Raw genomic sequence first — 12262 nt, 5'->3', positions numbered from 1 at the left:
GGATATCTGTGAGCCCAACTGTTCAGCTAATAAAATGCCCTTATTCGGCCCAAACAATTTTCGAATACCAAACTTAACAAGCATATATCTTTACAACACACTTCTTTCGAACCAGTAAATTTCATCAGGTAAAATCCAGAAAATAACTACCAACAAATCTAGCATTATACCAAGTCCGCTAGAAATCCTTTTTGGCAATCAAACCACAAATTTAAATTCAAAACTTATAAAAACATGTAGCGTCTCAGACCGTTTGAACTGCTCTGTCAAAATTTTCTTCTGCGGTTGATACCCGTTTGACCAGCATGTGTTCTGGATGAGACAGTTTCAACTGACTGCAAAAATAAAAATAAAAAAATCAAATCACAATGAATTAGTTTGAGATAACATTATTAAACCTTAAACAGCAAAGTATAAGATAACAAAATACTTATAAACTAATCCCAGATTTCCTTTTTTTATATTTGTATACAATCAAACAAGTTATGTGTATAACAAAACAAGATGCATGTACAAATAAAAAAGAAGTTGAAAACAAGTTTGTATTATTCGTACCTTAAGAATCGCGAAGAAGGTTTCCCAAGATGAAGACAGCATACAACTAGATTTGCTAGTGTTTCTGGATCCTTTGCGTCCTATATCAACAATACATCAAATGTTATACACAACTTAAATGCTATATTATCAAAACTGAAGAGCAGAAGCAAAAATATTTTTTTCTTACTAGTTACAGAAAGAAAATAGCCAAACAGTATATTCAAGAAAAAGAAGCATGCTTTAAACACTTTAAAATTTTACCTTGTTGAGTGCTTCTAATAGAAATGATTCAGCTTCATCAAAGTTACCCATGTGCATGCAACACACAGCTTTCCCGTTAAGGATCAAACTAGTCATCTGATACTTCTCTGAGAAGTCCTGGAAGATGAGATATGCTTCTTGTATCTTTGAACCACCCTGTTTCAAAGAAAATGTACATTAAAAATAGTGTGATTTATAGTTTAATAAGATGAAAAGAATAATAGATTACATACCACAGCTAAATTTAGCCATGCAGTAGCGAGTTGAGTAAGTGTGTGATCCTCATCAATCTGTTGCATAACTCTCAATTGCTTCTCAGCATAATCAGATCTGTGCATCTTCAGGAAAACTTGGACATTCAAGGCGTTCCTGAAAGTGAAAATTGCCGGGTCCAGTAATAGATGAGAATTCTTGCTTACATATGATCATTAATTAAAATTCTATAAGTAAAACGTATTGATAATATTTAATGCAAACAATCACAAAAAAAAGTCGGTGCAGACACAAACACAATAAGTCAATAGACAGACACAATCAGAACACATAAAAAAACATGGGTTATTAAAAAAAAGGAAAAACTTAAACAGACAACTAACATATAAACAACCTGTTGAGCCCAAGAAAACAAGTTTCTCCTCCCAAGTATTTCATACTACCAATACAAATTTCAAAAACCTCACATATAGTCCGCCTATCCCACAGTGGGAAGTTTATTCTTGACCTTGCTCAGAAACTCGCTTGAGGAAGGAACTTATTCATGTCTTTCTTCTTTTTAATCTGCTACTATTATTAGCTTTTTCACCATTTTGTGTTACCAGCAGTTTACCACTACTATTTTAGTACATTTGGTTTTGTTTGCGCCACACTTTATGTTATCTACTTATCTAATTACTATACTTTACAGTTTACATGTCAAGAATTTTTAATTTTTTTGGGAGTGGAGGGACTTAGTGGAAGCAGCTTCTTTATCTTCTGGGATAGAGAAAAGGTTTGACCCACTTATAACTTGCAACAAGTGAGATTTTATTGGGTACGTTTGATTCTTTTGTTTTTTCTAAATGTTAACCAAACTTAGATTCTTCTCGTTTTTCACAAAAAAAAACTCACACATGCATCACCCTTGTCCCAGTTGAGACTTCAACAGTTGAACCCACAACTACAGATAAAGCTAACACCTTAGATGGGCAAATGCCACCAAGTTAATGGCAAGTTGATCAAACTTAAAATTCTATTGCCTCTTAGTCCATTCCTCAATTTATACTAGATAGATGAATGATCATAACGAAAGGCTCGTGGTTTAAAATAATAAATAAAAAACGAAAACAGCGAACACAGACTTTCAAAGAAAGCACCAACAAATTGAAAAACATCAAGTAGGTGAAATTTGGGGATGTGATAACTGTAAATGATATTGGAGGATAAAGATGTAAAATGAAAACCAAAAGTAGACAGTTTAGGAAACTTCTTATGGTTAATGACAGAAACATATAATATCAAGAATCAACGAGAAACATGCAAAAAATAGCAAAACTGTATAAAAAGATGCAAAAGAGGCTGAGTAAGACTAACAGTTCCATAGTTCCCCCAGCATTTGTGTACTTCAGAACCTCATTATAGTCCTGTTCATGCATGAATATGATCCCAGCAATAAGCCTGAGTATCGGGTTGTTCCCAATGGCTGCATCACCCAACCACTCTCGTATGCTTGAAATTACTGTTTCCTATCATATCCAAATCCATATGAAAAAAACAATTACACAAATTGATCATAGAGATTTAAAACAACAAAAAATGTGAACATATTAATTTTACACGTAATGCCATTCACTTTAATTAAAACAACAAAAAAAGTGCACATATTAACTTTACACATAATGCCATTCCCTTTAAGTCCACAGTTATTAAAAGCGCTCTGGGCGCACGCCTAGGCGCTAATTTAAGGCGCAGCGCAGGTAAAGCGCCTGGTGGCGGTCGAGGCGCGTTTCCGGCCAGATTCCGGCTAAAATCTGAATATTCCGACCAGATTCCGGCTAAAACCTGGAAATTCCGGCCTGAAATGGAGGAGAATTACCTGGAAGGAAGAGGAGAGCCTTTTTTGTGTTCTCATTTTCTTGTTTAAAGTATATAAAAGCTGCAACAAGTTCATTGTTTTATATTATAAACTATAAAGTATTACTGTAGCTGTAGCTATGCACTGTTTTCACTTTGCAGCTCTGCTGCTACTGCTAGTGTGTGCTACAGTAACCTTAAGATTATTTTTTTATAAATAATGGTAGGTTAATTCAAATAAATGTTTAATTTAAAACTATTTGTTATTGAACTATTAAAATAATATTTGAAGGTTTTATGAATTTTTAACTTATATATGAATAATAGTATTATTTTCTAAAACATAACATATTTTTAATTTTTTTCATTTAAGTGCGCTTTTTTTTCTTAGCCCCCGCTTTTTTTGCGCTCTGCGCCTAGGCCCTAGGCGAGACCTATGCGCCTTGAGTGCGCCTAGCGCTTTTAATAACTATGCCTTTAACTAACTCAATTCTTCATCAACTAAAGAATGATTTTATATTTTACTTCCGATGATTATCTTTGTTTTCCTCATTATGGGCTCTAAATAAGAAATCTAATTCCTGAACTTAAATCATATACAGTTCACGATTCAATAGAACAGCAAAACACGCTGTGCATGATACAACTTCTAACACAAAAATTAGCCTCACCATCACAAGAAAAAAATGCACATATTAACTGTCCACATGATGCCATTCAATTTAAGTAACTCTGTTCTTCAACAACTAAACAATAATTTAATATTCTACTTTCAATAATTCTATTTGTTTTCCTCATTGCAGGCTCTGAATAAGAAATCTAACTCCTTAACTTAAATAGTAAACAGTTGATATGCTGTGTGAATTCAACTTCTAGTACCAAATTAGCTTCATCATTACAAAAAAAACTAGTTCAATCACACAATCAATATGAATTATGAATGCTATAGATTTTATCAACAAACTAATAACTCATCAAACAAAATAAATGCCAATTTTGACCTAATTTGACCTTAGCTAGGGTTCATGTAACTTACATATTCATAGATCTAATTATCTAGATGAAGAACAATTCACCTTATTATCGGCGCTCAAGAGATACAACGCGAGCAGCTTCACGGCCTGTAGAGGCGTTGCTGCAGACGAATCGATCTCGTTAATCACAAGCTGTTGAACAAAATTAGAGATCAGATCAAAATATTACTAAAAGTGATAGGAGAAGAGTATAGATTAATTACCTGGTAGCTTCCGAGAGCAATGTAGGATCTGTAAACGAGGCAGTCTCTTTCAATTGCGTCATCTTCTGAGAGGTTTTGGACATCGGCACTGTTAATGGCTGCTTGAAATGCTCCGATGTAGAAGTTGTTTCTTAGAGCGAATAACAAATCTGGTGCGCCTGCCATTGTTAGATCTACGTCTGTGGTGGTGTGGTATCAATAGATCCAGAGAGAAGAAGACGATGCACGAGTTATTACAGGAGAATAGATTGCTGGGTTTTTACGGGTGCAGCACTTCTTTATTAGTGACACGATTAGAAGAAATTATTAAATTAAATTAAATTATTTTTCAATTTTCTATTATAAACATAGTTTTAACGACAAATTAATATACTCATACTCATAAGTCTTAAGGGCTGTTTGGCTTAGTTTTTATTTTCTAGTTTGTGCTTACATTTTAAAGTAGTTTATAGCTTATTTTATATTATTTGTAAGCTTTTTTTTCAATGTTTGGATTAATTTATAGACTACAAATTGATTATACATCTTAATAAGTTGTTTAATCCACTATTCTTTGATTTGTTGCCGTAATAAGTTGCTTCAATATTATTAATCTACCATCATTTGAGGGCAAATGAGTAACTTACCCCCTTAAACAAATAAGCTAAAAAACAATCTTCAAGTAAGCTTCTTCAAATTAGCTTATATAAGCTTATAAGCATAAGCTATAAAAGCTAAACCAAACACCAAATCAAACTTATTTTGAAAAAAAAAAGAAGCTAAAAAGCTAGGACAAACACCCCTTAATAGTACTGTTGCTAATCATCTAGACATGTCTTTTGCGAGATGTGAATGAACCCTCTACCTCAAAAATAAAACATTCACTTTATCATTAGATCATATCCCTTGATGACAAGTTACATATTTGAACAACCCGTTTCAAAAGTTCATGAGTTTGCCTAACAAAACAATGGCAATTCATCACGTTGTTGTTGATGGTTCTATGGACAAGGGATAATTTTGCTCCTTTATGCACACAAAATACAACATAACATAGTTACGTAGGATTACCAATTGTAATTATGATGTTTTATTATATTTAGCACATTTATTATACTTATTGAAAAAAAATCATAATTAGTATTACCCTACTATTTAAGAGACTAAAGTTTTTAATTACATGTTATATATTATTTGACAACAATAAAGTATATACAAATGTTATTTGACTTTAAAAAATTATATAGCTGTCAACTAGTATATACTAATGTGCTGTTAGAAAACATGTTTTGTGTGTTGCGTATTCGTAATTCTTTTGACAAGTGTGTTTGTTGGCTCTTGACAGATTCAACTTACATTGTGAGAGATGGATCTACACTTATAATGTAGCAATCAACCGTACCATGTGAAATTTTTTTAAAGTTATATATATGTGTTAATTTTGTTAAAGTTACAAATTGTAAACCGAACCGTTAAATATGCAATTTTCTTATGTGATAAACCGGATCAGATAATCAGATCGGGTGGGCCGGGTCAAGAGGCCATGCAAAGAGGAATAAAAGCAATCAACGCTGGAAATGAAGCCAACGCCACTCAAAACCAGCCACAAATAAAACCCCAAAACAAATCCAAAATCATCGTCACTCACAAATCTCCGATTTCAAACAAAATAATCGAAGCTGGTTTGCAATCAAATGGCGTCATCCGCTACCGCATTATCAGCAAACAGCTGTAGCACTCACATGAGGGTACAGTTCTTCAACAACAACAACCGCTATAAGCATCATCAGAAACAGAATCTCAGATTCTTCAAAATTAGGGCTTCATCTGATGAACAAGAAGACTGCAATGTCGAAGAGTGCGCCCCTGACAAAGAGGTAATCGAATTTGAGTTGTGTGATGAATATGCAAACTGATTAATAGATTCCAGTTTGGGTGAATTTGTTAGATTTAATTGAATGTTTTTTTAAGTTTTATTAATATTATTATAGAACATGTTTGCTTGGATGAGTAATTGGAGTGTTCTGAGGTTTCTTTTAGGTTAGTCATTCATGTAAATGGAAATTATGTATTTGATGGCAACTGAATTTATCGATAACGAACCGAACCGTTCGGCGGGAAGCTCATTTAATAAATGAACAAACATGAACAAGGGATTTTGTTCGATTAACCAAATGAATGAACACGATTACACGAACAGAGGCCGTGTTTGTTCAATTGTGTTCGTGCACGCTCGATAATGTGTTTGTTGAAATATTTTCATTAAAGGTTTAAATATTTTTAATGGCTTTTCTAGTCATATAGATTTAACTATTTAAGAAAAGTTATTAACAATAAAGTAATAAAACGAATTTATATATGTGTATTATGTGGTTAAGTTATATGTAAATTAACATATGAATATGAATGCTAGACCAATACAAACACAAACTTGGTAGCCGGACCGAACCGTTGACACAGACCATTATCGGTTAGCAAAATCTAATAAAACATTGTTTGAAAACTAAATTCATGTTAGAAACTGCTATGGTTTTAGATTGCAGCAATAATATATACTTTTATGGAAGTATAATGTTTAAGTTGATACAATGTGGTCACGGAGTGGGATGAATGTGTCAATATGTTACCCTCGATGTTGAAAACTGAAAATGATGAATATTTGATGTGTTATAAAAACAGGTAGGGAAAGTGAGCGTGGAATGGTTGGCTGGAGAGAAAACCAAAGTGACTGGAACGTTCCCGCCCCGTAGGCGTGAATGGAGTGGTTACGTGGAGAAGGACACCGCTGGACAGACAAATATATATTCAGTTGAGGTTAGTATTTCCAGTATTTTTTAATCTCTTGAACTTAATTAAGAAAATAACAATCAGATGTCAATAAACTTGCGCAGCCTGCAATTTACGTGGCAGAAAGTGCAATAAGCTCGGGAACACAAGGTACGTCTTCTGATGGATCAGAGAATACAGCAGGAGCAGTTGGTTTTGTAGCTCTTATTGCTGTTGCAGCTGCATCTGTGATTCTTCTGCAAGTAGGGAAGAACTCACCTCAAATACAAACATTAGATTACTCGGGTCCATCACTTAGTTACTACATAACCAAATTCAAGCCCTCAAAAGTTGTTCAAATTTCAGTTCCAGCTGAGCCCGCACCTGCACCTGCATCTGAGCCAGAGAGTTCAACCCCACAAGTGGATTCAGTGGCTCCAGCAACTGAAGTAGAGTCACTGCTGACTGAACCCGAGCCACGGAGCTCTACCACACCTGTCGATTCAGGAGCTCCAGCAACCGAGGCATCAACTTCAGTTGGACCAACAGAGAGTGGTGCACAACAAGTGTTGGAACAAGTTGTGGTTGAATCTGGGTAAGTTATAAATATGGTTAGTTTATATGCATGGTAAAGTGTTGTATGTATGATTTTCATTGAGTTGTATACTTTGTGATACACGCTAATTCGTTATACCATTGTAAAATTATTGATCGACTGAGTGTTGGAATAATCAATCTTCCACAACAATGGATTTGAACCCTTGATCAAGTCGAATCAATTTGGTGATTTTGTCTAGTTAGACTTCTAATAAGCTGAGCTACGAGTTCTCAGGGTTCTCTCCGAGAATCGTGAAAACATTTTGGGCCGAAGGGAAAAAAATTAGGCCTTAAATTAGTTGAGAATTGGGTTTAAAAATTAAAATACATATTTTTTTTCATAAAAATAAAATTTTGGGCCTATTGGGGTGTTGGGATGGGGTTGGTCGACCGCCCAGCCCCGCCTCATAGCCGGCCTTGCGAGTTGTTGGTCAAACTTGGAAGGTTTCCAAATGATTGTGGAAGACACTACTGATATAGTCAGATTATAGTATTTATTGAAGTGGATTTATTGGTTGAAAAGAGAGATTTTATCACAATCGACATTGACTACTACTTTTAAGTAAAAATATTGGGTGGCACAACTACGAGTGGTGGTAAACTATATACTCCTGTCCGACTATCAAATAATGTTTTCAAATGTTAACAGGGGATAACTCGAAAGTTTTTTTTTCTTTCACGTTGAATTACGTGACTATTCAATGTCAAATCTAAAAGAAAAGTTAACGGCATTCTGATTTTTTTTTCAAATTACTGATAATCTAATTTTGCAAAGAATTTATAAATAATTGATCAATTTGGTTTTTAAATAGGGATATTGGTTTTTAATACTTCCAACTTTCTTCCGTTGGTAGATAACACTCACAACTTTCACTTTGTCTCCCGCCACTCCCGGCTTTCACCATATTTGTTTTTATCACTCCCCCGTTAACTTTTGGCTAATGTCATTAGTGGAGACGCTAACGTGGCTTTCTTTATACTCTTTTCCAGCTAATGTGTCTTGCCTACATGGAAATTACTTTCTTTTTTTTTATCAAACATCAATTAATATACTTATAGAAATTAATTTGTTTTTATCCTAATGTGTCCTCGACTATCTTTTCAAGCTGATGTGGTCTTCATTTGTTCGTTTGAAAAATATCGCTTGTGTTTTCACTGAACGGGGCTAGTAGCGACTCGTGGGATTTTGTTTTCACTAAATGTGGTTATCATGGACTAATGGAATGATTAAGGAGGTGAGTCCCTCATTCTATTATTCTTTTAATCGCTATGATATTCATTTGTTCATTTTAAAATTTCTTTTCTGTTTTCACTGAACATGCCTAGCAGCGACTCGTGGGATTTTGTTTTCATTAGCGTGGGTATCTGGAAGTCCAAGTGAGTTATACTGATGCTTGATAACCACACTAACACTTACAGATGATGCTATTAAATTGCTTATACATTATGGTTTCCTAAGATTGCTAAAGACCTTAAATATATATGCACTCCTTTGACAAAGTTTAGGGCTAGCCAAGGCTACCCACCTATATCCTACCTAAATCTACCCCATTGTGACTATGTGTTTGGTTTTACACAGTGATATCATTAACTGTAATCACAATATGACATGAGAATCAATATGTGCTATGTGTGAGTAATGAAAGACGAGCGTGAGCGTATGTAAGAAGATGTTACCTAAGGAGGATGCTCCTCCTATTTATAGCCGAGATGATGGAAAGTTATTGATCGGGAAATTCCTTAGACCATCACGTGAAAACCGTTAGTAGCGGTGATAGTCGGTCATACCTGTTGGCTCCGCCTCGCCCTGGGAGCACCTGCCATGCACAACGTTCATATCTTGGTTATGTGCTCCCAAGTATGGTGTAGTTGTCATCGGCGGTCCTTACGTATGCCACTTGTGCAAGTGGTCCTTGGATGGTTTACAACCCAAGTTGTGAAGTATGACTCCGATCCGCTTGGTTCCAGTTTTTATCTCCTTAATTAGCTTATCATTGATCAATGTTATATTTCCTTTAGCGAAATCAATTTGTTAAAGTAAATTTTGAGGTTTAGCATGTTAAAAGGGAAATTTATAAGGGATTCTATAAAAAAATCAATCAACCAAAATATAGTAAAAAAATAATAATAAAAACCACAGATCATTCATTTCGGCCTATTTTTATGAAAATCATACGCAACAAACAACTAAATAATAATCTATGTTAAAAGATGATCTTAAGTTATAAACACCAAGTCACCAACAACTGATTAAAAAAAGATTTAAAATTTTGGGCCAGATGTCATATTTTAATTGATGTAACTTTTGTGAAAGGTAAAATTTTCTTAAAAACGTTAATTATTTTTAGGTGATTTGTTTAGTAAAAGTGACAATTTATTTTAGAAGCAATTTATGATAACTGAACAACCCGAGTCAACTCACTCGTTCGTTTGTTTGTGAAGCCATGAAGAAAAAGCTGGATACCCGTTTCCCTGCTGTAAGTTTTCAATTTTAATCCAATAATCACTTTCCTCTTGTTCGTATACACTTTGTCCTTATAAATATGATATTATATAATCAGCTAGCTTAATTAACTGTGTCCAGTATTGATACCCTAATGATAATTTTGACTTTGACTCAAAACATTTTATTTTTAATTTCAAATCAGTAATTGAGTTGCAGTCTGTTGCGATCTTATAATATATGTTTCAGATCGAATTTTCTTGGAGTAAAATCAACATATTTCATTTGAATTTGGTGTTTTCAAATTCTGATTTGACATACATTTTGACATTTTAGGGTTTTTGGTATTAGTTAAGATTATAAATTTTTATATGTTCAATTCATTAATAATATATAAGATCTGAATCAGTTAAAAGGGAAATTATAATATATATCTGTCTTTGCAGGTTCGGATAAAAAAGATAATGCAAGCGGATGAGGATGTCGGGAAAATTGCCATGGCCGTGCCCGTTTTAGTTTGTGAGTTTTTATCCTTTTAGGTAGATGTGGCAATTTTGACACGTTTACGGATAAATTGATATTGTAGTAATAATATTGTGTTTGTACGTATAATTATTGATGCGTTTATTATTTATTACGCAGCGAAAGCGTTGGAATTGTTCCTGCAAGATCTTTGTGACCGTACGTATAGTATCACTGTTCATAGAGGAGCAAAGACGGTTAACTCACTGCATTTGTAAGTCATGATCTTTGACTTTGACTTGGTGTGAAAAGCTGTAGTGAAATAGATTAATGGATTTATATCTCTTTTCAGAAAGCACTGTGTTCAAAGCTACAATATGTTTGATTTTCTGAAAGAAGTTGTTAGCAAGGTCCCTGATTATGGCCACTCGGAAGCTGGTGCTGATGATCACACCATGTTAAAAAGAAAGTAAGATTCATAAATTGAGAGTGATTTGTGTTATTATGTGGAGTTTTCTTGATTAAGAAACGCGAAAAATGTAATCTTTTTGTTTTAGGAAAGTTGTTGCTGATGAATTCAATGGAAGTGATGAAGAATCAAAGAGAATCCGAGTGGTAATGATTTTCTTTTATTTTTTATCTGATGTGGTATTTATTTTACGGTTTTGGTACAATTTTTTGGAAATTATGCCTTTAGTTCTCACGGTTCACTCAGACTAACACGTTTGGTCCTTGACGCTAAGACCATCCGTAGTCAAGCTTTATGGGAGGCGTTTTGCCCTATAAGGGAGGGGGGGGGGGCGTTTTTGGGTATTTTTTTTGAGCGTTTTGTATATAACACGGAACATGTGGACGGAAATTAAAAAAAAAACATTTTTTAGGCGTTTTGAGGCTTTATGACTACACCATGTTTTTGTAAAAAACCATAACTCTGACTGGGTGCCACTACACATGGTCTAACAGATGCAAATGTATCTGTTAAGTTTTTGTGCAATGACTAAAATAACCTTACTATATAAAAAACCAAAAAAACGTAAATTGACATAATAACATAATGTTTGATACAGAGTGAAGCGGGACCCACAAGCAGTAGAGGCAGAGGTCGAGGCCGAGGTAGAGGAAGAGGTCGGGGCAGGGGCAGAGGCAGAGGCAGAGTATCTGCAGAATGGGATCTTCCCGTGATTGAACCGGAATCAGAATCTTCAACATTATCTATTCATAATATCAGCAAGGAAACCCCACACCCACAGGAGCCAGTGGACAACCAATCAGAGTTAAACAAAAGCAAAACTGCAGTCAACATTGATCTAAATGGCGGTTTTGATGGGAATATAGATAAAGGGCATGATGCTGCAGATGGCTATGCAGTATCGTCATCACAACCACCACTGCCGCCGCCAGCTGCGGAAGCTAGTGAGGTTGCTAACAGTGAGTATCTTTGGTGGCCGGTTTCAGAAATTGACAGGATGGCTGTTGACCCTGGTCTTGCACGAGTCAACTCGAGGTTGATTGAGGATGATGAAGACTATGATGAAGAATAATGGTTTTAAATCACCAGAAGTGGCTTCTAGTTAGGTGATAATTTATACCAAGACAGATATACGGTAGTTTGCTTATTGTTTCTAACTTTCTATAGTTATTTAGTTTTCCTTGTGATATGTATTTTGTATTTCTCTTTGTTGTGTAATAGTGATGTTGTCATAAGTCTGTTGTGAGCTTGTTATTGAAGTATTGGATCGCTATACTTTACAATGCTGAAACTTGTCATCATAGAATGAAAATGATCACAACTTTTATTTCGGTTTGCACTCGGTTTTTATTTCGGTTCCCATTAAAAGATTCCTTTTTCTACCGTAAATATCCTATGGTATGTATCAAATAGGGCATGAGATAGAAACGGTTTGTACTTGATCAATAGATCTTCGTTCTAT

The 12262-nt window shown here is 34.6% G+C and overlaps 3 protein-coding genes across 4 annotated transcripts; 2 read left to right on the top strand and 1 right to left on the bottom strand.

Annotated features, from left to right (window-relative positions):
* Positions 1–101: 101 nt before the first annotated feature.
* Positions 102–4325, bottom strand: LOC143552972 (coatomer subunit epsilon-1-like). The gene is made up of 7 exons (XM_077043062.1): positions 4085–4325; positions 3924–4013; positions 2368–2519; positions 1032–1167; positions 799–954; positions 556–635; positions 102–335 (listed from the first exon to the last, which is right to left on the bottom strand). Exons 1-7 carry the CDS (start codon positions 4247–4249, stop codon positions 245–247), a joined length of 870 nt encoding a protein of 289 aa, XP_076899177.1. The 5' UTR covers positions 4250–4325; the 3' UTR covers positions 102–244.
* Positions 4326–5534: 1209 nt separating this feature from the next.
* Positions 5535–7544, top strand: LOC143552971 (protein MAINTENANCE OF PSII UNDER HIGH LIGHT 1-like). Its single transcript, XM_077043061.1, has 3 exons — positions 5535–5940; positions 6743–6877; positions 6955–7544. Exons 1-3 carry the CDS (start codon positions 5758–5760, stop codon positions 7426–7428), a joined length of 792 nt encoding a protein of 263 aa, XP_076899176.1. The 5' UTR covers positions 5535–5757; the 3' UTR covers positions 7429–7544.
* Positions 7545–9803: 2259 nt separating this feature from the next.
* On the top strand, positions 9804–12225 carry LOC143552970 (uncharacterized). 2 transcript variants are annotated; one of them, XM_077043059.1, is made up of 6 exons: positions 9804–9903; positions 10316–10388; positions 10512–10605; positions 10684–10800; positions 10889–10946; positions 11393–12225. In XM_077043059.1, exons 1-6 carry the CDS (start codon positions 9871–9873, stop codon positions 11870–11872), a joined length of 855 nt encoding a protein of 284 aa, XP_076899174.1. In that variant the 5' UTR covers positions 9804–9870; the 3' UTR covers positions 11873–12225. The 2 variants fall into 2 exon arrangements, with proteins under 2 accessions (XP_076899174.1, XP_076899175.1); XM_077043060.1 differs by having other exon boundaries at positions 11399–12221.
* The last annotated feature ends 37 nt before the right edge of the window (positions 12226–12262 follow it).

This window comes from Bidens hawaiensis, unplaced genomic scaffold (genome assembly GCF_021521415.1).
Source record: "Bidens hawaiensis isolate Kalapana, Puna unplaced genomic scaffold, B.hawaiensis_p1.1 tig00017066_1, whole genome shotgun sequence".
Classification (NCBI taxonomy): Eukaryota; Viridiplantae; Streptophyta; class Magnoliopsida; order Asterales; family Asteraceae; genus Bidens; species Bidens hawaiensis.
This window is presented reverse-complemented; position numbering and strand designations above follow the sequence as displayed.